This window comes from Acanthochromis polyacanthus, chromosome 6 (assembly GCF_021347895.1).
Source record: "Acanthochromis polyacanthus isolate Apoly-LR-REF ecotype Palm Island chromosome 6, KAUST_Apoly_ChrSc, whole genome shotgun sequence".
NCBI classification, from domain to species: Eukaryota; Metazoa; Chordata; class Actinopteri; family Pomacentridae; genus Acanthochromis; species Acanthochromis polyacanthus.
This window is the reverse complement of record NC_067118.1, coordinates 1,413,765-1,440,573: the sequence shown is the minus strand read 5'-3', so window position 1 is coordinate 1,440,573 and position 26,809 is coordinate 1,413,765. Positions and strand designations below refer to the sequence as shown.

The 26,809-nt window shown below is 39.9% G+C and overlaps 3 protein-coding genes across 12 annotated transcripts in view; 1 reads left to right on the top strand and 2 right to left on the bottom strand.

Annotated features, from left to right (window-relative positions):
* Window positions 1–1,443: 1,443 nt before the first annotated feature.
* LOC127534455 (NACHT, LRR and PYD domains-containing protein 12-like) overlaps window positions 1,444–26,809 on the bottom strand; it is an 81,997-nt gene continuing 56,631 nt past the window's right edge. The window contains exons 8-12 of one of the 7 annotated variants that reach the window (XM_051949668.1): window positions 10,838–11,011; window positions 5,774–5,947; window positions 4,309–4,482; window positions 3,529–3,702; window positions 1,444–2,431 (exon numbers count right to left, since the gene is read on the bottom strand). In XM_051949668.1, the coding sequence (XP_051805628.1) occupies window positions 2,422–2,431; window positions 3,529–3,702; window positions 4,309–4,482; window positions 5,774–5,947; window positions 10,838–11,011 (706 nt within the window). In that variant the 3' untranslated portion in view covers window positions 1,444–2,421. The remainder of the gene's footprint in view (window positions 2,432–3,528; window positions 3,703–4,308; window positions 4,483–5,773; window positions 5,948–10,837; window positions 11,012–26,809) is intronic. The other 6 variants (XM_051949667.1, XM_051949671.1, XM_051949666.1 and 3 more) reach the window with 6 other exon arrangements.
* On the top strand, window positions 17,709–23,842 carry LOC127534457 (uncharacterized). Of its 3 annotated transcripts, XR_007942645.1 has the most exons (9): window positions 17,906–18,333; window positions 19,217–19,835; window positions 20,056–20,456; window positions 20,525–20,601; window positions 20,675–20,852; window positions 20,961–21,034; window positions 21,570–21,685; window positions 21,987–22,111; window positions 22,784–23,842. XR_007942645.1 is itself a non-coding variant. In XM_051949678.1 (8 exons), the coding sequence occupies exons 6-8, from the start codon at window positions 21,576–21,578 to the stop codon at window positions 23,725–23,727; spliced, it is 1,179 nt and encodes a 392-aa protein (XP_051805638.1). In that variant the 5' UTR covers window positions 17,709–18,333; window positions 19,217–19,835; window positions 20,056–20,601; window positions 20,675–20,852; window positions 20,961–21,034; window positions 21,570–21,575; the 3' UTR covers window positions 23,728–23,842. The 3 variants fall into 3 exon arrangements, 2 of the variants coding, with proteins under 2 accessions (XP_051805638.1, XP_051805639.1); XM_051949678.1 differs by having other exon boundaries at window positions 17,709–18,333; window positions 20,056–20,601; XM_051949679.1 differs by lacking the exons at window positions 19,217–19,835; window positions 20,056–20,456 and having other exon boundaries at window positions 17,709–18,333.
* On the bottom strand, window positions 23,890–26,540 carry LOC127534456 (probable ATP-dependent DNA helicase RecS). Of its 2 annotated transcripts, XM_051949676.1 has the most exons (3): window positions 25,891–26,540; window positions 25,513–25,592; window positions 23,890–25,167 (listed from the first exon to the last, which is right to left on the bottom strand). In XM_051949676.1, the coding sequence occupies exons 1-3, from the start codon at window positions 26,352–26,354 to the stop codon at window positions 23,957–23,959; spliced, it is 1,755 nt and encodes a 584-aa protein (XP_051805636.1). In that variant the 5' UTR covers window positions 26,355–26,540; the 3' UTR covers window positions 23,890–23,956. The 2 variants fall into 2 exon arrangements, with proteins under 2 accessions (XP_051805636.1, XP_051805637.1); XM_051949677.1 differs by lacking the exon at window positions 25,891–26,540 and having other exon boundaries at window positions 25,513–25,829.

The following is a 26,809-nucleotide window of genomic DNA, read 5'->3' as shown; positions in this document are numbered from 1 at the left end:
CAATCCTGCCTTCCCCCCTCCCTCTCCGGTTGGGAGTTTCTGCTCATAGTTGGCATTTTAGTTTGTTAGTTTTTGTGAATAAAACCTGTTTAATTGTCGCTCTGCCTGCCGTCTGCTCTGTGCGACTCTCATTTGGGTTTGTTCTCGCCCCAAACCGTAACACCTGCTGTAAAACCTTCCTGTTTGTGGAACAAAGAGAAAAATTCCTCCAAAGAGGAAGCACAAGTTTAAGAGCAGCAGCTGATAAAAAGTCTGATAAGTGACAAAGAGCTGCAGGACCTGATGAAGGCAGCAAATAAAGTCTGACAACACTCAACAACAAGCTCTTCATGTGTGGAACAAAGCAGAGTTGTGGGAGTCTGATGGGCTGATGAGACTAAAGTGGACTGTTTGGGCAGAACGTCTGGAGGCAGAAGGACCAGAAGAACAGCATCAACAGTCCTGTTGGTGGCTTTGAAGCTGCTAAACTGGAGCGTGTGAGCAGCATCATGGATTCTCTCCAACACCAGGACACTTAGAAGAACAATGTGAGGAAACTGAAGCTCACTGGACTTTCAGCAGGACCAGCATCCAAAGCAAACGTCCACCAAAGCCTGCTTCAGGAATCCTTCCTGGAAAGTCCTGGAGGGGCGTCTCAGTCCTGGATTTCAGTCCAGATGAAAATCATCACTGGGATTTCAAGGAAGCAGCAGCAGCTCAGAAGACAAAGAATATTATTGATCTGGAAGCTTCTACACACCAGGAACCAGCTGAAGGTGAAGAAGAGAGAAAGTAGCAGAAACATTTAGTGGAGCTCAGAAAGGTCAAAGGATGTTGACATTAAATATGAACTCTGAGCTCAACAAGCTGCTTCTGGACCTTTGAGGACTAAACTGGATTTCTACGTGATGCTGTAAAAATCCTTCACATGTGCTTCATTAAACTCTCTCTGGACACCAAGGCTTCAGCTGACATGTTTCCAGGACACTTTGTTCTCATCAGCTCAATGTGCTGCAGGTAGAGAAGATCAACAAGTTTGACTGCAGCTGGAAATAGAAAGAAAAGTCAAATCTAATCCTGCACTGAAACAAACATCCTGAAACTTACTGCACACTCTGCAACCTGACATCAACCTCCACACTGGAAAAAATATGTGGAAAGGAACGGTGAACATCTGGCAGCAAGGAGGCCAGAGGAAATGTTTGAAGAGAGAAACACAACATTTAAGAAGTGGAGAAAGTGAGAAAATGACAGAAAACATCTGTCACTTATTGGAATAGTTGTTGTTGAGGTGAAAACAGGAAAACAGTCATTTTTATTGGTCACACATTGTACAACAACAATTTACTAGTTGGAAAAAGAAAGATTCTAAAATTGTACAAATTAACACTTTTTTTAATCATTTTACACAGATTATCTGTAATTGAACTAAATCCTGCAAAACTGTCAAATCAAACAGTGGAATGCTTTGGAATCATTTCTGCCTTTAATAGAATTAATATATATCGTTTACATATACAGAGTTTGTCCTTCAGATTCTGTAAAAATGATATTTTTTGCTGATTTAAAGTCAATAAACAAGAGTGTGAGAGTTAAATGGTATAAAAGAACAAATGAACATTTATTAAAATAGTGAATTTTAATGTTCACATTATTCTACAGTTTTTTACAGCAAACATTCTGAATAAATGAACATTTTTTCTGTGATTTTATTCCAGATTATCTGTAATTTAACAAAACACAGCAAAAATGTCAATTAAGTGTTAAAATATTTCTCATTTTCAATCTTTAATAAACAGAAATAGTCTTTAAAATGAGGATAAATATCTGTAAAATAATCTGATTTGTTGCTGATTAAAATAAAGTAAAAATGTTGTTAAAGAACAAATGAGTATTTATTAAAATACCTAACCCTATTGATGTGGACATTATTTACAGTTGAACATGGAAGTTAATACTTTTCTGGGATTTTACTAGATATTGTTTGTAATTGAACAAAACAAACAGAACTGGTTGTAAAATAATGATCATTTTTTACAGTCATGGTATCATGTGAACATTAACGGGGAAATCTGTGTTTGTTTTGTTTCTTGTGAACTTAATTTAATGAGTTGAGTGAACTCTGAGCTGTTCATTCATTCAACTCAATATTGGAAGAAAAAATGCCTCAAGTTCTACAAATTCATGTTTTTTAGTTCTAAAGTGGTTTGAAAAGAAAAATGAGACATTTTAAGTTCAAATAATTAGTAATTAGTAAAACTCCTGTATTTCTCTAAAGTAAACTAGAACAGATGAGTTGATGTGACTGAATGAATTCCTGATGTTTTACAGTGCAGTAACATGGTCCAGTCAGAGTCTCTACACACCAGCTGCTGCTGCTTCAACATCTGGATCATCAGGACACACTTCATCCTCTCAGCACAAACACCGTCCTGATCAGCATCACTTCCATCTGCAGAGAGAAGAAGAAAGAGCAGAGGAGATCAATGAGTTTGATCAGCAGCTCATCAGGACTTCAGTCGTGTTCAGAGCAGCAGCTTCATGTTAACGTGTTGGAGTGAACACACTGAGCTCCAAGCTCACACACTGCATGAAAAGCCAGACTATCAGTCCTGTGAATTACAGAAAACCTACCAAGTTCATGGCAGTTATCAGCAGTTCACAGGCTGTGAACTCCAGGTTTGTCTGTGCTGGAAATTGCTGTAAACAGATCCTGATGTGGGGTTGGGGGGTGGGTGTGTGGGGCAAGAGGGGCATGAGACTTCACACCTAGAGCATTACAGAGGTGTGAAAAACTAATTAGCATCTGGCCTGTCTGTCTAGTGTTACTCAGGACACCCACTGGATGAAACGAGACAAATCATGACAGACAAAAAAACATGTCATGATTGGTTGATAGATCTGTTGCTATTGGTCAGCCCCTGGACCATGAAACCTAAAGGTGAGTGTCCACTAGATGTGATTTTCCTGCATGTAAACACGACGCATCTGAAAATCACTCGCATGGTGGGCGGTCAGTAGCAGAGCACAACATTGTCACATGACAGCACTCGAGCAACAGCTGATCACTACGTGGTCATGTGACCGAGCTTTCAGCTTGATGGTCCAGCAGATGAATCGGTTAAACACAGCGGCTTGGTGGCAAACTTTGTCTTTTATGATAAAAATCTTCAGCAAAAAGTATTTCTGAAAGCATCTGAGGTGAGAAATAAGCTGTGCAGCAGCTGTTCACTGAAGCTCAAACATTGTCACGTGACAATTTTGTGGCTCTCTAGTGACGTCCACCATGAGTGTGATTTTCAGATGCAGTTCGTTTACATGCAAGAAAATCACATCTAGTGGACATGTGGCTAAACACACCATGACAACAAGCTTGTGGCTCCTCTGATTGGCTGACTGCTGTCTCTGTGTTTCTGTCTCCATTCTGCTCTCACAGCTTCACTGAGAAGCTGCAGGTTTACAGGAGACACTGGATCTTTGCTTTGATACTGACTGTGTTTAGTAGAAAACTGCTGGAAGCAGCAGAGACTGATGGAACCTTCTACTGACCTCAGAGTCTGCAGGCTGCAGTCTGGACTCTCCACAAGATCTAACAGATGTTTCACTGATGAATCCTTCAGGTTGTTTCCACTCAGGTCCAGATGTTCCAGATGGGAGGGGTTGGACTTCAGAGCTGAGACCAGAGAATCACAGCTGATCTCTGACAACCTGCAGCCAATCAATCTGAATAAAGAATAAAAGATGTGTATAAAATCATTGATGATCCATCAGATGTGTTCAGGTTCTGAATGTGCAGATCAACATTACTTTGTCCTCATCAATCAGCTTTTCTCTAAAAGCAGCAGAGTGACTTTGTCCTTCTGTTATTGTGGATCATCATCATGTCAGCCTTCTACACACATCATCCACATGTCAGCACAACATTCATCCACCTATTCATGTCCACACATCAATAACATGCTGCATCATCAACAGGATCAGGATCAGTCAAATAAAACTGAACTCAACACAAGCCAAAGAAATATTTCTACTTCAGTCAGTAAACTTTGTATAAACTGATCTGAGTTCAGAGGATCTTCTGGATCCAGATGTGACTCTTTAGTGCAAATTACAAACATTCATTTATTTTAACAACTAACACTGAATATTTTCTAATTTTTTCTGCAGAAAGGACGGAACTTTTGTCACAAGAAACTGATTTATCATAGAAAATATGAACCAGAGCAGATTTACAGCTTCATGGATGGAAGTTCTGTTGAACATAAATGAGCTTCAGTTGTCATTAAACACATCAGATCTACAACAGTAACAGACAGACAGTGAACTGACCCCAGAGTCTTCAGGATGCAGTCTGGACTCTCCAGAAAACCTCTCAGATGTTTCACTCCTGAATCCTGCAGGTTGTTGTTACTCAGGTCCAGATGTTCCAGATGGGAGGGGTTGGACTTCAGAGCTGAGACCAGAGAATCACAGCTGATCTCTGACAAACTGCAGCTCCACAAACTGAATAAAGAATAAAAGATGTGTATAAAATCATTGATGATCCATCAGATGTGTTCAGGTTCTGAATGTGCAGATCAACATTACTTTGTCCTCATCAATCAGCTTTTCTCTAAAAGCAGCAGAGTGACTTTGTCCTTCTGTTATTGTGGATCATCATCATGTCAGCCTTCTACACACATCATCCACATGTCAGCACAACATTCATCCACCTATTCATGTCCACACATCAAGCTGTAATGCAGGCACGTGCAGAGGTGGGGGGTGGGGGGGCTGAAGCACATGCCCCTTTTGCCTCGATGCTCAAAGTGCCCTTTTTGTCAAAGTTGTATTTTTTAAATTCTATTTAATTTTAATTTAGTTTTTTATTAATAACTCAGATCTCCCCTCCATAGTCACATGATCTACGTCTCTCTCTGACGTGTCCTGAGCTCAGCGCTGCTCGTCAAGAAACCAGAGACCCGAGGGAGGACTTCAACAACTGATGGTCCTGATGGTCCAGTGAGGAGGTTCTGCAGCGTTATTCCTTTGAGTACGGTGTATTTTAGCAAGATGACTGATGAAGTGAAGTGAGCATCCTGTGTGTGTGTCTGACTCTAACACACCTCTCATCAGTTCTAGCTGCTAGTTAACCACACAGTGCTGAGAGGATAAAGTATGCCAGGCTTCTTTTTCTTTCTCTATGTTTCTGTTGTCATAGCTAACGTTAGCTCTGGTGCTAACAGCAACATGTTTTACATTGAAGTGATCTGTCGACTTTAAGTGCTGCAGTGATCAGAAAACTAAAACTACGCTTTTATCCAAGCTGCCATCGGTAAGATTTTTAAAAGAACATTTTCCAGCCAACAAGCTCAATGAGGTCTGGTCTTCCATCACTGTTCACCAAACTTTCTTGTGGCTGATTCACTCTGCTTCCTGTGCATCTTGTTCACGACTGGAAAACAGACTTTAGGTTCATTAGGTTCAGTGTTTCTGGTGTGACAGAAATTATGGAACTGAGAAAGGTGGGATTAAATTAAATGCATTATTTTTTTATGTGTTATTTTTTATGTAACTAATTAATCAAAGTTATTGCATTAAAATCCAAGTAAAATCAACATAACGCTACAGAACTCTACTCTCCACGCCACCGGTCTCCACACTGACAGTGACCCAAAAACGAAGGATTCACTTCATGAGATCAGCTCACACTAACATCAGCTTCAGCTTCTGACTGACACTAATCAAGTCAAAGTCCACCAAAGTTCCATATAGTTGAATATATAGAAAAAGCATCAACAGACAGTGAACTGACCTGAGAGTCTCCAGTTTACAGTTTGGACTCTGCAGTCCATCACAAAGATGCTTCACTCCTGAATCCTGCAGGTTGTTCCAGCTCAGGTCCAGTTCTATCAGATGGGAGGGGTTGGACTTCAGAGCTGAGGCCACGACTTCACAGTGACTCTCTGAGAGTCCACAGTTATAAAGTCTGTTATGAGACATAAATGACAAAACATGTTATTATGAAAAACACTTTAGATTTCCTTCATGCATTTGAAGCAGAACATTTGGACACATCAGTGGTTCAGCTGATCTTCTCTGTGTTTGACATGAAACTGAATTCTCATCAGCCTCTCTCACACCTGCACACTTTGAATCTGGAATCATTTGATATAAATCTATAGAATGTAAATGTTGAATCTGCAGATGGAGGACAGAAGATGGAGTTCCATTCAGGCTTCCATACTGTCCACAGTCTGTCAGTGTGATCTGATCCCACATCTGACTCCACAAAGTTCTCAGGAGAACATCTGGATCAGGAGAACATTTTCTGTCCTGTTTTTACTGGATTCAGGATTTTGTGACTGAGTTGAGCTCAGTGAACATTTGAAGTAGAAAGATGATGATGTCTCTGCTGTGGACCTGCTGCTGTCAGCTTCACCTCCATCACTCAACATTTACAGTCTGCTGTCAAACGCTACACAAACCAAACTGATCACTGGACAACATCACACCTGAACATCATTAATATGAACATCAGGAAACATTCTGATGTGATGACAGACCACTGAGTCAACTTTTGTCCTCAACGTTCTTTTATGAACTTCTGAAAAACTTGTTCAGCAAAAACACAAAGAACAAACCAGTAAAGTTGAATCATTTCCACCATAAAGTCTCACAAACATGTTATCAGGGTTTGGAGCATTAAAACACAACTCTGAGTAGGGCTGCACGATTATGGCCAAAATGATAATCATGATTATTTTGATCAATATTGTAATCACGATTATTAATCACTGTTGTTCATCATGTTACAGAAAATATCTGTATTTTTATTGCTCTACTTTTAAGAGAACAATATATGAAGCGTTTTCAGTGCAAAATGAAACTTTAAATAAGAATAAATGATAAATAACAGTAAAATAAAATTTGCTCAAGAATTTAAAATTTACCAAGAGATAACTGAAAAAAAGTGCTCTTCAGAGTGCAATCACAAAGTGCAACTCAATGGAAACAATTACACTTTGGAGAAATAATTGCGTGAGGGGATCACATATTTATTGTTCTGTGTTTTGACTATTTTTCTGAAGCCCTCGTTGCTCACTGTATTTATTGGACACATGTCTTTGGCCAAATAAAACCATATTGCGTCCGTTATCTCTGTGTGTGTTTGGGAGGTAGCTGATACGGTGTTGCCCGATGCAGGGTCGCTGTAATGGTTGTCTGGGTTGCCGCTGGACACGGACGGGGATTTTGTGAATCAACGTTAGCTTTAGCCTTCATGCATTCCTCGTATTTGCGTTTGTGATGTTTTTTCAGATGGTTAAATAGATTAGTTGTGTTACTGTGCGGGGCAGACACAACTCTGCTACACTCTTTACATATGACTTGTTCTTGTTTAACGTCACTTGCCCTGAATCCGAAACAAGTCCAGACGATGGATGCTGATCCGTTTGGAGGCACTAGCTCCTCACCATGATGCTCCTCATCTCCAAATGCTGCTGTACTTTCTTCTCGAGACATGACTCACTCTCATCAGCCCAGTCCACTGAGTGATTTGAGGCTGCCGCTGCCTGCAGGGGGCGCTCGCTTGTTATTTAGGCAGCTTAATGAAGCCTTAACCATGTGTTCGCCTCCTGGTGGTTGGCTGACTACTGGTTGACAAGGCGCTTGATAAGATATGCACCAGAGCCCACATTATAAATGTAAATATCACCAACGATCAGGTTAATTTAATTGTGGCAGCCAAAATCGTGATCGCGATCAAAATGCAATTAATTGTGCAGCCCTAACTCTGAGCTTTGTGTGAATCAGATCTCTGGAAACAGTCTGACTTCTACCATTCTGCTCTGATATATTCACACCTCTGAGCATTTCCTGATACCACTCTTCTCTGCAGCAACAAGACACAAAACACCAGAGTTTCTCTCTGAGGAACTGAACATCAGGAAAGATGTCACATCTGGATTCTGGAACACCACTTCCCTCTAGAAGATCAACAGCTGAGTTCAGGTCAATAAAATGCTCCATGATTCAGTTCAACACATTTTGCGGTCTGTCAACAGACAAAATTTACAAAGAGAAGAAATACAGAGAAATTCAAGAAAACTTCATAAACAGCTGATAATATTTAACATCAGAGATAATACAGATGCTATTCTAAACTCTAAAGAAGAGTGAGAATAATCAGCTAAAAGCTGTTTGTCTGATCATATAAAACCACTTTCAGAAGCTCCTCATGTAAAAAGAACTTCAGTGAAAACTGTCAAAGACTCAACATGTTGTGATGAAATGATGCTGTGATAAAACCTGGACCAGAACCTCTACAGTATATTCTGAAATAAACAGTACAGACTATTACTCACATCTGTTATCTGACTGTCAGTATTATTTGTCATTAATAGAGAGACAAATGTTAAGTAGTGAATTATGTTGATGTTTATTTCTGATAATTAGAGATGTTAACTGAATAGTCGGGGATGTCTTATCTAGATGTACTTTGACTTCAATAATGTTCTCAATGTCAAACAGAGTCATCTCTCTAAAACAAACCTCAGTCTGCCTGAGTCAGTTCAAAATCAAATACAGACTAAAACATGTCACTCTAGAGAAACTTTCTGCTGATGGATTTCAGTCTGACAGGTTGGAAACAGGACATTCACATTCCTGCTGCTAGAACTACTTTCTTCTGTGCATCCAGCAAATCCTCCTTTTGAAACACTTTAAAAAGTCCCAGTGGGACCATGAGCTCTACTGACTTCACCTTAATCGTCGCATCCAGCCTGAGCCTCCACCTCCTCTAATACACCTGCTGTCTGCATCCAGCTGCTGCACAACAACTGCATCCTTTCATCACCATCATTGTATTCACGTTGTTTTGAGTTTATGTTACAGAAATGAACAGGAAGCAACACTGATATTATGTCTATAATTTATGGAAAAGGGGGTGGGATTAAATAAGTTTGCTTCTTCCCACTCCCTTTCAGGCATTCTATGTGTGTAATGTGAGCACATGTATTACCTGTCCAGTTACTGTTGTGTAAATGATACCTGCATTGAAATCATGTTGTCTGAAAATCATTGCCTGAAATAAACTATTAACTAATTTATTTATAACATTTGTATATATAGACAAATTAAATATAATATGCAGAAATATAAAATATAGAACTTTTATATCTTTGCTGTCTTGTGCAAAGTGGATAGTCAAACTGAATAAAAGCACAAACACATTTAAATACATGATTTATGTTTCTTTTTTAACTTTATTATTAGCTCTATGAATAATAAAGGGCAGATTATAAATCAGCATCATGGAGCAAATCCATGTCTATACAGTAAATGTCTGGAAAAGGTATGAAATTTAAAAGCAAGGACTCCAGGAAGAGTAGCCACAGTTAAACAGGCCAGTGTCTAATGGGGATCTAAATTCAACTTTAAAATAACAATTTGAAGGACTTGATGGTGGCCATATGAGGGTTTGAACTACTGACCTTCCAATCAGCAGTCCAGAGACTTAACCATTGTTCCACTGCTTCCATGTTATATTCTACATGAATATGGGTTCCTACAATTCAGCCAGAATTATCAGGTATGTTTCTGTACGGTGTTTCACATTCATGCTCCATGTGCCCCCTTTAAACTTGGAGCACCTGCCCCTCCAAAGGCCTCTGCACGGCCCTGCTGTAATGAGCAGCAAAAGTCAAAACAGAACTCTGGTTCACGTCACTTGACAAACAAAAATAGTCCTGATTTATGAACAAAATGCAATAAGATTTGGTTTGCAAACACTTTAAACAAATAAGGTACTTTTTAACAGCAGTATTTCCTTTACACAGCAGCAGTTCAAATATTTATTTTAAACCTCAACTTAAACAATAATGGAGTCAAATTAGTGGTGGGACGACAATAAGACAGTTAATTAATTAGAGGCTTTGTGATTGTTTAATCTCCATTTATGGCATTTTTGTCAAATAACTATCTGACACAATAAGTAAAGTTAAAATTAAATTTTACTAAATTTCACATAAATTTTGGTTGACAATTGAACAGATGAATAGACATATACGTGAACTTAAAAAACTAAAATGTTTGTTTCATTTACATTTATCTACATTTTTCATCTGTCTGCTACATTCACAGATTACTGCAAACTCAAAGTGACATTAGAGCAATTACATTTATCATTAGAAGATTTTTTGTTCACTCAAGCTCTTTCAATGTCTTGAAAAGTGTTCTATTATGGGATGGCTACACTGTTTGCCGGTACCAGGACTGTCATAGCTAACGTTAGCTCTGGTGCTAACAGCAACATGTTTTACATTGAAGTGATCTGTCGACTTTAAGTGCTGCAGTGATCAGAAAACTAAAACTACGCTTTTATCCAAGCTGCCATCGGTAAGATTTTTAAAAGAACATTTTCCAGCCAACAAGCTCAATGAGGTCTGGTCTTCCATCACTGTTCACCAAACTTTCTTGTGGCTGATTCACTCTGCTTCCTGTGCATCTTGTTCACGACTGGAAAACAGACTTTAGGTTCATTAGGTTCAGTGTTTCTGGTGTGACAGAAATTATGGAACTCAGAAAGGTGGGATTAAATTAAATGCATTATTTTTTTAACGTGGTATTTTTTCTGGAACTAATTAATCAAAGTTATTGCATTAAAATCCAAGTAAAATCAACATAACGCTACAGAACTCTACTCTCCACGCCACCGGTCTCCACACTGACAGTGACCCAAAAACGAAGGATTCACTTCATGAGATCAGCTCACACTAACATCAGCTTCAGCTTCTGACTGACACTAATCAAGTCAAAGTCCACCAAAGTTCCATATAGTTGAATATATAGAAAAAGCATCAACAGACAGTGAACTGACCTGAGAGTCTCCAGTTTACAGTTTGGACTCTGCAGTCCATCACAAAGATGCTTCACTCCTGAATCCTGCAGCTTGTTCCAGCTCAGGTTCAGTTCTGTCAGATGGGAGGGGTTGGACTTCAGAGCTGAGGCCACGACTTCACAGTGACTCTCTGAGAGTCCACAGTCAGAAAGTCTGTTATGAGACATAAATGACAAAACATGTTATTATGAAAAACACTTTAGATTTCCTTCATGCATTTGAAGCAGAACATTTGGACACATCAGTGGTTCAGCTGATCTTCTCTGTGTTTGACATGAAACTGAATTCTCATCAGCCTCTCTCACACCTGCACACTTTGAATCTGGAATCATTTGATATAAATCTATAGAATGTAAATGTTGAATCTGCAGATGGAGGACAGAAGATGGAGTTCCATTCAGGCTTCCATACTGTCCACAGTCTGTCAGTGTGATCTGATCCCACATCTGACTCCACAAAGTTCTCAGGAGAACATCTGGATCAGGAGAACATTTTCTGTCCTGTTTTTACTGGATTCAGGATATTGTGACTGAGTTGAGCTCAGTGAACATTTGAAGTAGAAAGATGATGATGTCTCTGCTGTGGACCTGCTGCTGTCAGCTTCACCTCCATCACTCAACATTTACAGTCTGCTGTCAAACGCTACACAAACCAAACTGATCACTGGACAACATCACACCTGAACATCATTAATATGAACATCAGGAAACATTCTGATGTGATGACAGACCACTGAGTCAACTTTTGTCCTCAACGTTCTTTTATGAACTTCTGAAAAACTTGTTCAGCAAAAACACAAAGAACAAACCAGTAAAGTTGAATCATTTCCACCATAAAGTCTCACAAACATGTTATCAGGGTTTGGAGCATTAAAAACACAACTCTGAGTAGGGCTGCACGATTATGGCCAAAATGATAATCATGATTATTTTGATCAATATTGTAATCACGATTATTAATCACTGTTGTTCATCATGTTACAGAAAATATCTGTATTTTTATTGCACTACTTTTAAGAGAACAATATATGAAGCGTTTTCAGTGCAAAATGAAACTTTAAATAAGAATAAATGATAAATAACAGTAAAATAAAATTTGCTCAAGAATTTAAAATTTACCAAGAGATAACTGAAAAAAAGTGCTCTTCAGAGTGCAATCACAAAGTGCAACTCAATGGAAACAATTACACTTTGGAGAAATAATTGCGTGAGGGGATCACATATTTATTGTTCTGTGTTTTGACTATTTTTCTGAAGCCCTCGTTGCTCGCTGTATTTATTGGACACATGTCTTTGGCCAAATAAAACCATATTGCGTCCGTTATCTCTGTGTGTGTTTGGGAGGTAGCTGATACGGTGTTGCCCGATGCAGGGTCGCTGTAATGGTTGTCTGGGTTGCCGCTGGACACGGACGGGGATTTTGAGAATCAACGTTAGCTTTAGCCTTCATGCATTCCTCGTATTTGCGTTTGTGATGTTTTTTCAGATGGTTAAATAGATTAGTTGTGTTACTGTGCGGGGCAGACACAACTCTGCTACACTCTTTACATATGACTTGTTCTTGTTTAACGTCACTTGCCCTGAATCCGAAACAAGTCCAGACGATGGATGCTGATCCGTTTGGAGGCACTAGCTCCTCACCATGATGCTCCTCATCTCCAAATGCTGCTGTACTTTCTTCTCGAGACATGACTCGCTCTCATCAGCCCAGTCCACTGAGTGATTTGAGGCTGCCGCTGCCTGCAGGGGGCGCTCGCTTGTTCTTTAGGCAGCTTAATGAAGCCTTAACCATGTGTTCGCCTCCTGGTGGTTGGCTGACTACTGGTTGACAAGGCGCTTGATAAGATATGCACCAGAGCCCACATTTTAAATGTAAATATCACCAACGATCAGGTTAATTTAATTGTGGCAGCCAAAATCGTGATCGCGATCAAAATTCGATTAATTGTGCAGCCCTAACTCTGAGCTTTGTGTGAATCAGATCTCTAGAAACAGTCTGACTTCTACCATTCTGCTCTGATATATTCACACCTCTGAGCATTTCCTGATACCACTCTTCTCTGCAGCAACAAGACACAAAACACCAGAGTTTCTCTCGCGGTCTGTCAACAGACAAAATTTACAAAGAGAAGAAATACAGAGAAATTCAAGAAAACTTCATAAACAGCTGATAATATTTAACATCAGAGATAATACAGATGCTATTCTAAACTCTAAAGAAGAGTGAGAATAATCAGCTAAAAGCTGTTTGTCTGATAATATAAAATCACTTTCAGAAGCTCCTCATGTAAAAAGAACTTCAGTGAAAACTGTCAAAGACTCAACATGTTGTGATAAAATGATGCTGTGATAAAACCTGGACCAGAACCTCTACAGTATATTCTGAAATAAACAGTACAGACTATTACTCACATCTGTTATCTGACTGTCAGTATTATTTGTCATTAATAGAGAGACAAATGTTAAGTAGTGAATTATGTTGATGTTTACTTCTGATAATTAGAGATGTTAACTGAATGTCTTATCGAGATGTGCTTTGACTTCAATAATGTCCTCGATGTCAAACAGTGTCATCTCTCTGAAACAAACCTCAGTCTGCCTGAGTCAGTTCAAAATCAAATACAGACTAAAACATGTCACTCTCGAGGAACTTTCTGCTGATGGATTTCAGTCTGACAGGTTGTAAACAGGACATTCACATTCCTGCTGCTAGAACTACTTTCTTCTGTGCATCCAGCAAATCCTCCTTTTGAAACACTTTAAAAAGTCCCAGTGGGACCATGAGCTCTACTGACTTCACCTTAATCGTCGCATCCAGCCTGAGCCTCCACCTCCTCTAATACACCTGCTGCCTGGATCCAGCTGCTGCACAACAACTGCATCCTTTCATCATCATCATTTAGACCCCAAAGCAGTTGATGCTGTCAGCAAAATGGCAGAATGACTTAGTGACTTCATAGGCTGTATTGGGACCATGGAAAAAGTGCCTCGAAAGTGAATTTCGTTCCACTCATGTAGATCTACATGAACTCTGCTTTATAAGATATATCTATTGCTAATTAGTACCCCAAAAAAGTTTCTACCCACCGTTTCCAGTCATTTTTTAATAATTAGCGTTTTTGTGTCAGTCTTTTTTATACTGTGGCGTCGTGATATTTACACGGGCGGACGAGGATTTGCAGTACGTGCAGCGCTTTTTGGTCACGTGGACCAATAGGAGCCGAGTTCTGTTGCTGTGGTATCAGATCAAAACAACATGGCGTCGACTGCATCTACCACAGATACAAGGAAAGATGACGAAAAGAAAAGAAAGACAAGGAAACCGCCTTCAAAAGTTACTACAAAAGGATCGAAACGATGCTATATACATAGGTGTCAGTTTAGGGGGGGACGCGGGGGACGGGGGGGACGTGTCCCCCCCCCACTTTTTGTCAGGAGTCATTTTGTCTCCAACACATTCAAATTCTTCACATGTAAGTCGTTGTAAACCCAGTTATTTTCAGTAGTATAGAAAATTCCGACGCTCCTGAACGCACCACCCGCACTCGGCCGAGAGTTGCACAGACAGTCAGCACACCTTCGTGAGGTTTAAAAAAAACAAACAAAAAAAACACGCAGATGCTAAATTTGCGCCTGTGCCAAGTGGAAGCTCCGACCAGAGGCGTGCAGGGGCAAAATTTCGGCCCGGGAGAATTAGTACTATAGCGGCCCACAGACCCCTTCACCTGCATGTACCGATAGGTCAACAGGATGAGCCCTTGCCCTTGGCGCGGCGGCCGCGAGTTCGAGCCTAGCCTGTGGCATTTTACCACCGTTCTTCGACATTTTCTCAAAGTGCTGTGGTCTCCGTCCCCCCACTTTTAAAAACAAACTGACGCCCTTGGCTATATGCATCTCACAGATGTCCAGGGCGAAGACGTGCAGGACTTTACACGGAAACGGTGGGAAACTTACACAACCTGCGTTAGACAGTGGCTTTCTCCGGTTGCAGAAGGCTGTTGAGCTGAAGGAGGACACCAGTGTGCTTTTGCACATTAAAGAAAAAGACTATGTGGCCCTGGAGGTGTGGTACCACAGGACCTGTTACGCACAGTACACAAAGTTTTTGTCAAGGCCTATGGAAACAAGTACTGCAACCCCAGATGAAGCGTGAGTTATTACGATGGATTAACATTTTATCAAACATTGTACATTTCAAAATGAGGCATTGACAAACAACATAGTCTTTAGTTTGTTTAACTATAGTTCCAAAAACCTATTTGATAATTTTGTTCAGGAAAAATTGGCGGAATAGACAGGCTTAGATAATCTTGATTGGATGATTATGTAAATATGACATGGCTGCAACAGTTTACACATGGTTTGTGTGTGTGTGTGTGTGTTTTTCAGAACTGAAACACCATTCACTGACAGCTACAATTTCTTCTGTGAGACTGTCATCCGTCAAAGGATTATAGTTGACCAGGAAGTGCTGCGAATGGACAAGCGAAGAAAGACATTTGTGGACATAGGGAAGAATCAAGAGGGTCTTGATGCTTCAGAATACAGGTAACCGAAATATCATGTGTCTCTCTCACGATTCTTGTAAACAAAAAAAGTAAATACTACAAGGTTAATTGTTATTGACTTATTCTCACAAAAAAGGGTATGTGCGTATGTTTATGTAAACACACACGTGCATGCTCACACACATACTCATCTTTCCCCATATTTTTTGTGTTTCAGGCAGGATCTACTGAAGAGGCGGCTGACCGTGACTTCCCGCAGCTCACTTTCCAAAGCCCTGCCAAGAGAAACATCAGTGAACTTGTTTTTGTTGAGACACTGTCAGCTGATAGACTATTACAAAAGATACCTCCACAGTCAGGTACATCTACTGAGTCCACTGAGGTAAGCCAAGCTGAAAGCCAAACTGAAAGTGACAGTGAACACATGGCTAGCACAACATCTGGACAGAATACTCCTGATGTCACAAGGACACTGTACAGTGCAGGCTTGATCTTAAAGAGGGTTCTCAGTGACTCTCCAGGTATGACGTGCCCCTGGCCTCCCATCGCTGACAATTTAAATGTGTCTGATGCTCAATCTGTTGTGCCAGAAGAACTATATAATCTAATTGCATGGATTATAGGGGCATCAGATGAGGCAACAGGAGTGGGTTATGTCGATATTCCCGATGATGTTAGGCTAAAAGTTCTATCTGTTTGTCAAGACATTGTTTACCTTGCATCTAAAGGTCGAAAGCAGACACCAAAGTCATTGTGCCTTGGGCGAACTGTACACCATTTAACAGGATCATCTAATCTTTTGTCATTGCTGAATAGACTAGGACATTGTGCTTCATGGAACACAGTACTCAGTCTAGACACTAGCCTAGCTGAACTACAACTGCTAGAGAATAGAGACAAAATCCCAAAGGGTTTCTCAAAGAAGGTGCCTACAATACTGGTGTGGGACAACATTGATTTTGGGGAGGAGACACTGTCTGGTGGTGGAACCACTCACCATACAAATGTCATTATCCTACAAAGTTCTGTCACTGAAATGAGTCAGGATCAGACAGACTGCCGCTACAGAAGGCAGTTTACACATTCAAAGCACCCCCTAGCATCCCTGTAGAACACTACCAACAGTCTAAAAGACAAGGGCCACAGAGCTTCTCACAAGGAAAGTGTTCCATTGCAGGCAGAAACATACAGGTTGAATACTGTGTTGGCTGCCAGAAGTGAACTGGCATATGTTTTATTGAAGTATGCAGATGCTGAAGCATGCACAGTGCCAATCTGGACAGGTTTCCATACAATGATTCATTGTAATGCGACTTTGCAAAAGTCAGCATTGTATTATCTTCCAGTCATTGAAGCTTCACCGACAGAGATGTCAACTGTGAACACAATTCTGAAGAGAAGTGTTGCAGTTGCTGATCAGCTCGAACTGGACCAGGTATTAGTTTTTGACCAAGCTATATATGCCAAAGCTCAACAAATCCGCTGGAAAAATGACGATTTCATGACGCGGTTAGTGATTCGACTAGGTGAGTTTCATACATGCATGTCTTTCCTAGGTATTTTAGGAAAAAGGTTTGGTGATGCAGGATTGCAAGATATACTCATTGAGTCAGAAGTTGATGCCCCAGGATCCATCACTGGGGTGATCAGTGGTCATCAGTACAACTGCAGCATGAGGGCACACAAACTTATGTATGAGAGTCTGCAACGTATTTGTATGTGTATTAATCTATATTTTCATATTCAGAGACACTATCGTATTTGAATAAATGTTTTATACCATACTTGTGAATGACTCTGACCTTTTGTGCATTTATTTTTTTGTCTTATTCCATTTTTGCCATTATTCCGATTTAGCAAAAACAGCAGCACCAGATTTTCGTTTTTTGGGTATTCTCATAAAGATACATTTCTGGCTGGTGACAAAGTTCGGACAAATGGAACTGTTAACCCAGAGTCTCGAAGGGTATTGTCTATGAAAAAAATGCATTGAACACGTAGATCCAGCATAGTGGAGCGAAATTCACTTTCTTGGCACTTTTTCCATGGTCCCAATACAGCCTAAATGCAGGTTGTGCAAGTTTCCCACCATTTCCGTGTAAAGTCCTGCACGTCTTCGCCCTGGACATTTGTGAGATGCATATAGCATCGTTTCGATCCTTTTTTTTTTAGTAACTTTTGAAGGCGGTTTCCTTGTCTTTCTTTTCTTTTCGTCTTCTTTCCTCGTATCTGTGGTAGATACAGTCGACGCCATGTTGTTTTGATCTGATACCACAGCAACAGAACTCGGCTCCTATTGGTCCACGTGACCAAAAAGCGCTGCACGTACTGCAAATCCTTAGGCTGGCTACCACCAGCCTGAATCTCAAGTGAGATACAGGCTGGGTACCTGCTATTCATTTTCTTGTAGGGGTGGAGCAGTTTAAAATTTTCCACAGCCGTTGATTGGGCGCTGCATATGTCAGTCAGTCTGGGGCAGTTGAAGCTCACAGCCAATCGTGTCACTGCTAGCCGCTGACGTAAATGCAGAGCGACGGCAGCACCACGAAAAAGAATCATTGCTGTGTTTGCTCATGTGTTTGCTTCTTTCGCCATGTCGCCGGACGATTCTTGCCGTTTATGTAAAGTAAACATGAGGGAAAGTGGACCCCGTGTTTATGCACACTCCACAGATATGTTTGTGTCAAAAACAACGCCGACCATATCAGATAGGTTAGCGATGATGGACCTGATAGTCACCCCGGAGCCGGAGCAGTCAAACAGATGCTGCCAGCGCTGCACCTCCACACTCGGTCGGCTTGAAAAAGACTTTCCTTTATTCAGGCAATGGGAAGAGAACGTCCGGTTAAGCAGCGTATCGAAAAGACAACGTGAACCCACCCCGTCCAAGACACCGAGGACTTTGAAAAAGACCTGCCCAAACCCACCGAGTCCACTAGCTTGTTCCTTCGGAAACACGACAACAAAGGTAACGCTTCTTCTCAATTGTTCTCGTGTCTTTGATTAGATGCATGTTAAGTACATTAACTTAACCGCGCTACAATCTCACGATGAACAATGTAACGTTAGCAGTTGTTTAAGTCACTTTACTTGACTTATATGCCAATAAGAAATAACAAAGATAACGATTTGCAGTTTATATTGTTGTCTGAGACAATCTGGAGAGGGGAGGACATTTGAATCCACCCCCACAGTTGTCTGTTGCGGTAGATTCCAGCGCTTCACTCTTTTATTTGACCATAATGTCAACAATCCATCCCAAACCTGGTTGGGCCATAAAGTACACGTGTTTATTAATACATTACGTTTATTTATTCAATGATATAAACAGTCAATTTCTTCAAGACAATGCATTATCAATATCATGCCTATTTAAGTGCACTAAAACCTAATTGAGGTTTAAAATATTCAATACAATTAAAATGTAACCAATCCCAGAAGTGTTTGTTTTTGACAGCAAACAAGAATTGCTCACTAATACTTTGACTTTGTTAAAGTAGCCCTTGTAATTATATTGTTATTTGATAAGTTGACCTAGAGCACGCTCTTAATATTATTACTGTGACTTGAGTTGTGATAAACGGACCACTTATAATAAACAATATTTATCATCTATAGGCTGGCAAAAGGATTGAGTCCCTGAACTATGCCTACACTCTCTGCGCATGCTTTTTGTAATATGCACTGATCAAAAGAGTCAATTAGAAACTACTGTTAATCTCCCCAGTCATAAAAAAACATAGCTTGATGACAACCATTTCTAAAATGACAAAAGCACTTCAACCATAACACTAATGTGTATGATGACACTAAGTGTATACTTTGTGTATAACTAAGAATATTTCTTTCAGGTTTCTATCAATTATCCAACTCAAACACTGACGAGGGAGTGCCATCCTGAGGAAGATCCCATAATTAAATCCATAGCTCTGAAGAGATGGAAAGAGGCTGCCAGTCATGCACTGAAGCATCGTCACCTGCAAGACGAAATCAAAGATGAAGTCATCAAGTTAATAAGAAAAGAATGCGATGTACTGTGCTCTCGCAAGTATGACTTCATTCTGTGGAAGTCTAAACCGGCAGACCTCAAGTCATTCTCCTTCAAATGTTTAAGAGATGACCTCCATCGGCTTGCTCCCTTTCTACTTTCATTTTTCAACTGTGTCACAAACAACAACGACTTAGCTAGCTGTACTGCTGCAGCCATTGCAATAAGAGGCAGAAAACCGCAGCTAGCAGCATTATCGTATTGGATCAACACAGTTCTCCAGTATGGCGGAGCAAAAAAGTCTGTCTTCAATCGCCTCTCAAAATTGTCGATCACCACATCCCATAGGAAAGCAGTTAAAAAGCAACACGAGTTGGCACTTGGCTGTGGGGCTGATTTTGTAGAATTTAAAAGTGGCTTGAAAGCTACAGACACTGAACTGTCAGAGGGATCAGAAAGCCTTGAGGACTTTCATCTCACAGGTGAGGGAGAACTGTACCCCACATGAAACACATTTACCTTGTCAGTTATATTTTGCTCCATTACTAATTTATAAATACATGTGTTGTGCATGGATAGAGAGTCTGATAGTCATTTTAACTATCTTGAATGAAATTCCAGAATAGGTGTATTTGTATATGTTTATCAATATGTACATGTGTTAATCTAATGTTCTTTAATACCAATTATGCTTTTAAACAGATGAAAACCTCACAACAGCCCCCAGACATGAAGAGAGTCCTGTGACCTGCCCACCATCATACCAAATAATTATGGACAACCTGGATTTTTTTGTACACACTCACAGCCAGTCCATCAACAACACCAACAAGAGTATACACTGGATACACCATCTTGCAGTCAAAGACCGTGTACCTACACATCACTTCTCTAACATCAAACCAACAACAGACATTCAACAGTACAATCTGAAATCCTCACTTCCTCAGCGGAGCACTCAGGCTTTAATGCGCAGGGAATTTATTGTTCTTGCCACTAGAATGCTGACAAAGTACATGTCAGTATTCGAAAGCTTTGGAGAGTCAGTGGTTAATCACATTCCTCATCAGTATTCCAGTGAAATGTCAGCAAGATCAACTGATGTAAGTTGGAACATATTGTATTTTTTCAACACTGCATACATCTCTGATGTACTCTTTCCTCTCTAAAGTTCCCCTTAGGCCTCTTTTTTAAAAATGAGAACCAGAGAGGTGACTTAGTGGAAGTCTTGAGAGAAATTCAGCAAGAGTAAGTAAAAAAGTAAATTAAGATCCGATCTGTATTGTATATGTATCTATTAATCTGTCCATCTATCCACCAGGCACATGCTCAAAGACGCTGATTGTGTGCAACACTTACTAATTGGAGGGGACCGTCTCACAGAGGCTAACTGTCGCAATGTGCAGTGGGGATTTTCAGACGCAGATACTAAGGAGGAAAGAATGGAGGGAATGCATTTTAAATTTGAGGACTGGCATGCTATCAGAGTTCTGTTTGAGGTGAACGACCATATCATAAACTATTTGGTTAATTGAAATTATATTTAAAGACAAACACAAGTAACAGTCCATATAACTACACATATGTGTTGCATGTTGACTTTGTAGATCCATCACAAGATCTTTTTCAAAGAGTCCACCACAGACCATGGCACACTATTTGCGAACATGACCAAGTTGAGGTAAGACTACAGACGTTGGCAATGCTGTATAAAGTACTTCTGGGAAAAGTTAAAATCACCAACTGAAAAGTAAATTAAGTAAATGTTCATTGTAATGTATTTTTCTAGAATTTTAAAAGCAGGAAAAGTAATTCAAAATATCACATCACATCCATGTACCTTGGCCACTTTTTTTTTTTAAAGTAGACATCACAAATATGAGATGAAAAATATGAGGTAACATAAGGTCAACTCAAGAAACATCAGTTTAAAAACTTAAACCAGAAGATGCAAGGTCTACTGTGTTGTTGTAATGAGGAAGTACTCTGCAATAGTGTGCATTTTACTCTGGGAATATTATGAACTTAATGTGTAAGTTATGATTGTAGAATGTGTCTAAAATAATACTTAAGCTCAGTATTGAAGTATTTTTAAACTCATAACTACACCACATTGCTTCCTTATTATTGTGATCACTTACACATCGACAATTACATACAAACATTTGAAACTTTAAATTTTTTTGTGTATTAACAGTCTTTAATGCTTCCCACAGTTTCTGATGACTCAATCAACTGTGAACATGGCTGTTCTTTGTTCTGGGATGGGAAATGCAGACATCATGAATTCAGCTCTGCTGTTCCCGGGGATGTTGGTTGTGACATTGGCAGGGTATTGTGTTTTCAACTATGAATTGTATGAATGTGATGTTTGCTTGCTTACTTACATTATAAGTAATGTTATGATATTTAGTTTGAGAATGTGAGAGTCGAGTGCAGTAAGGGAGTGAGTGCATTGAGTGACTGAGTGCACTGACATAAGGTGCAGATGGGCAACAGAGAAAATTAACTGTTGCGCAGTGAGAAAATGAATGAGAAGTTTCCCTTACAAAGAATGTTCTTCAACTGCAGAAAGAAACACAAGACATTGATATATGTGACCTACACTACATTGACATAGTATGTCATCCCAGGTGCAGCGCTGCCAAGAGTGGACCTCATTCAGCATTCAATGCTTACAGGGACTTTGTGATCAAGGACACAACAGCCCTATTCCTAGCAGCTGTGATTGAGCATCTTGGTTTTCTTCATGTCACAGGTAAATCTGCAATTACCAGAAATTAAGCGGATGTTCATCCATTATTTTTTCAGTGATGCATGACAAAACTATGTCCCACATTAGTACAAACATGTTAGCATTGGTTTGGAATACTCCTGATTACCTGGTCATATAATTAGAATGTCAACAAAAAGTTATTTTATGTCATTGAAAGCAAAATGAAACATGTATAAAGTATGCATTCATTCAACACAAATATATTTGTTATTTATTTAATTTTAATGATTTTAACCAACAAGTAAGTAAAATCATAATTCAGTCTGTTAAAAAAGATAGAACATTGCTTTGAAATTTACCAATAAAAAGTAGGATATTTAGAAATGTTGACCCACTATATGAACATAAAAAAATGAGCTCTTACAGCACTAAGTATATATGTTGTACATGATCATATTGTTCTTGTTCACAAGTTTTACTTGTCAGTCCTTTAAAAAAATAATTATATATATATATATATATTGCATTTAGTAATATTCTAATTATTGGACATGCCTATTTTTTAAAATAGTTTTCATTTTTTTCCAATTTAGATGATTAAACTATTATTTGAAATATATCTGTGTGGAATCAATGTTTAATTTACAAGTTTATCTTGAATGCCATTATGTAAATAAAATCAGGATATTTTCTATACTTTGTTTATCCTGTTAGATTGTCCTGAGTCCCTCATACCACAGCACATCAAGGAGGCCTCTCCAGAAGCAAGAAGATCATGGTTCAACAAATTAACAGCTGAAATTGTGGACAAATATGTTCTTCTTCCTGGCATCACAGAAGCTGCAGAGTCTGCTAGAAAAGCATCTGCAACACCGGTTCTAAAGAATCAGTTCCCATGTCGAATGGAGGGTTGTTCACGCACATTCACATATTACAAAAGCAGACTAACCCATGAACAGAAAATGCACAACCTGGTTATTCCAACTGACACCACCCCAGCCATCAGCTCAGATCGCGATCACAAGTATGAACACACTGTTGCCAGATTGGGTTTCAGCTTCATTCTTTTGGACTTTATGGATGCAGTAAAGGAAGGAGACGGCGAAAGGCTGATGCGTCTCTACACAGTTGCTCTGTTGTTTTACAAAGCATATGGACATACAAGCTATGCTTACAGTACGTTCATGCTTACTGTACAACTGAATGCCACGTTGTCTCCACAGGTTGCTCACAGTCTCATGTGGAACAGATTCTGGAGCACCAGGGGAGGCAAGGGACGAAACATTCCACTAGATTTGCATCTGGAGCACTTAAATGGATTTTTGAAATCTTTCCTGAAGGGCCTTGGGCCTAACCTAAATGAGACTTCAGCAGCCAGAATAAGCAGGTCCATTGCTGTCTTCAAAGAAATGATGGCCGGCACCGATTTGGAAATGGGAATATCGAGGCAAACTGGTGCTCATCATGTGGACATGACCAAAGACATCCTCACCTTGGTAGACACACTGCAAGAGGCAGAGCTTTTTAAACAAAAAGCAGGTCGTGTCTATGCTGCCTTCCCTGGTTTCCAAAGAAACCTACTGTCAAAACTGGATCCAAAGGCACTTTGGAAGTGGATGATGAGCAAGCTCAGTGAATGGCGTAGTGTCCCTTTGTAAAGCTTTTGAGACATTTCAATCATTATTGTTGGCATTGTAAATAGCTATATATTTAAACAAGCGATTTCTGTTTTAAATTTATTAACATTTTATTAAAACTATTTTTTCCTTCAAACCTTGATTTGGTTATTTGAGTTTTCAAGTGACACAATAAAGCATATATTGAGTTTAACAATAGAATTTTTATTCAAGGTGACATGGACAACAGTTATTTACATTAGTTCAGAAATTAATCTGAGAGGGGGAGCAAAGACAAGCCTGATGCAATGCTGCTTAATGACTTGGTAGTGTCTTCATCCTCATCCTGAAAATCAAAGTATCCGGTGAAGTCTATATCAGGTGGCAAATACAGTTCTTCACAAGTGTCTGGGAAGTCACACAAATCAAAGTCTTTAAACACTTTGTGAACGATCCGGAGAATTTCCTGGCCATGTTTTATGTCAAATACAGGAAGATTGCTCATAATGTCAGTTATGTTAAATATTTCAGGAAGGCTTTCAATAACTGTTTCAATTAGCACATTGCTGAAACCAGTGCAGAGTGAGACATTTGTGTACAGGTGTTCATCTGGTGGAATTAGACTGTCCCTATACTTCTCCAACAGCTCTTTGACCTGTCCCTGTTCATGCAATGTGACTTTTCTGCATCTGACAGGTGATAGATTCTTTTTTGACATTTCAAAACTGGGTGTAGCTACAGAGCAACAGTCAGAGTTACATTTGCATACTGTATGGCAAAAAGTACAGCAAGAATGTCCCGGCTTAATACTAGATACCTCTTCCTCAAAATGTGAATATAGGGCCTTCCTAAAACACCCATTTAGGCTTTCTTGAAGAACCGTCTTTGCTGCATTGTCAGTGTTGGCAACCTGTTTGTTTGCGTAAAGAACAGCATGAGCAGGAGAGCCATCTCTGCCTGCTCTTCCAACCTGCTGGAGAATGGCCTCTGGGTCCTCTGGTAAGCCATACATGATCACATGGGAGACCTTGGGGAAATTTAGGCCAACTCCAAGTGCTGTAGTTGCCACAGCCACTCTGCAGTTCCCTTCTCCGTTAATTGAAGACAGTACCCTACTCTTGTTTACAGGTAGAGTGTGGCTGTGAAACATCCCAATAAGGAGATTGTCACCTTTTTTCTCTTCGCCTACCCAGGCACTGTCCCCAAGTTCAGACTTCAGGTGGAGGAATACTCTTGTCACAGTGTTTATTGTACGGCAGTATATAATGACTGGTAACATATCCAGTCTTCTCTCTTTCAAGTTCTTCACCAGCCAGTCGAAGCAGTCTAGAGAGTCTGTCACAAGCCGCCTTACAGCAAGTCTAATGTTGGGTCTGTTGGGGCTAACAATAATGTTGACTGCATTCTGGAAGTGTAGCCGTCTTCTCACAATGTCTCTTGAGTGCAAATCAGCTGATGCAGTCAAAGCCAATACAGGTGTTCCTGAAGAAAAACATACACACATTCAATACCTCAATAACACTGAAATAATTTTCAGGGCAGGCAGATCACCACATTTTTGCAATATTTAATTACAGTGTATACATAGTATGATATTTAAGCAGTACTTTGAAAAGAGCTACTTTAAAATAAATAGAAGACAATACTTAATCACTGCTATATATATTGTAATGTCTTACTATAAGACATGGTTTTTAATGTGATACATCATTGAAAGGTTAAAACCTGTATATTTAGAGTATATATATATGTATATCTAGAGATTAAGTCATCAGACTTTCATCTGTAGTACAAAATCACAGGTAGATAGTGTTACAGATTACCAACCTGGTTTGACGATTGCTCGAAGTTCCCCCAACCTTGCAAAGCTTTCTCTGAAGGCCTTTTGTCCTCTCCCCGCATTCCCCCTGTTTGAAAAGAGAAAAACACAGGTATAGCTTAGAAATGTTCAATATGTCCTAAGGAAGTATTTGGCGTGTGTATTTCACATTTTGTCACAATTCTGACTGGAGCTTCAACTACTTTAAATAAGTGGTTTGGATGTGCTCAGCAGAAGTTTAGACAGTAGATTTAAAGTGAAAAGTAAAACGCTATCTCTGCCACAGTAGGTACAGGTATAACGATATAAGTATTAAACACACCTCATCTTTCTACATACACACGCTCCCCTTCTGACACTAATTAGTTTATATTAATAACACTTACCACTTGTATGTAAGATGGACTTCATCCACGACGATGCCTATAAGGTTGGTCTTGTATGCTTCGGTGGATAGCATGTTCTCCCACTTGGCGCTTAGCCATGCCTCGGGGCTGCCAAACACCACCTGGTACCGGCAACTCTTTATGTCTTTTTCTTCCCCGAGGCCCAACTGAGTCGCAGAAATCCCGAGGTCGGCTGCTTCCTTTATCTGATCCTCTATCAAGGCAATCAATGGCGACACTACCACAACAACAGGGGTCTTGATAGATCCGATTTCCTTCGCAACTAACGGAGCTAACTGGTAAATTAGACTCTTGCCAAATCCCGTGGGCAGTAAAGCTAATACATCTTTCTTTTTGTTGACAAAAGCTTCTAAGGCCAAACGCTGTTCTTGTTTTAAAATAAACGGTCTTTCTAAACTATTCAGAACTCTGTCCAATGCTTGGTCGAACGCAGCCGCCGCCATCTTTTTTTGTTATGAACAACCCATCATGCATTGCGCGTAGTCGCTTAGTGTGCGTCATCGTCTAACTGTCCCTCCCCGTCCTGTGATTGGATCCCTGACTCAGGGACAAATTCAACCCCAGGTCGCCAGACTGCCTAGTAAACGAAATGACAATGAGTGCACAGGCAGTCTGGGTATTCCCAGACTAGCAAATCCTAGTCCGCCCGTGTAAATATCACGACGCCACAGTAAAAAAAAAAGACCGACACAAAAACGCTAATTATTAAACAATGACTGGAAACAGTCAGTAGAAACTTTTTTTGGGTACTAATTAGCAATAGATATATCTTATAAAGCAGAGTTCATGTAGATCCACGTGAGTGGAACGAACCAAAACAATCTTGTTCACCCAATACAGCTTATCATCTGACCTTAGAAAACTGACCTGCACCACTGCATGGACAGACTTCTGCTGT

Bases quoted from the DNA above. Each gene is read 5' to 3' on its own strand.
- LOC127534457 (XM_051949679.1), top strand. From the start codon at position 21,576: ATGACTCAATCAACTGTGAACATGGCTGTTCTTTGTTCTGGGATGGGA. The intron at 21,686-21,986 runs GTATTGTGTTTT...ATGTCATCCCAG, and splicing joins TTGGTTGTGACATTGGCAGG to GTGCAGCGCTGCCAAGAGTG. The intron at 22,112-22,783 runs GTAAATCTGCAA...TTATCCTGTTAG, and splicing joins TGGTTTTCTTCATGTCACAG to ATTGTCCTGAGTCCCTCATA.
- LOC127534456 (XM_051949676.1), bottom strand. From the start codon at position 26,354: ATGGCGGCGGCTGCGTTCGACCAAGCATTGGACAGAGTTCTGAATAGT. The intron at 25,593-25,890 runs GTAAGTGTTATT...CTTTTCAAACAG, and splicing joins GTCCATCTTACATACAAGTG to GGGGAATGCGGGGAGAGGAC. The intron at 25,168-25,512 runs GTTGGTAATCTG...GTTTTTCTTCAG, and splicing joins TCGAGCAATCGTCAAACCAG to GAACACCTGTATTGGCTTTG.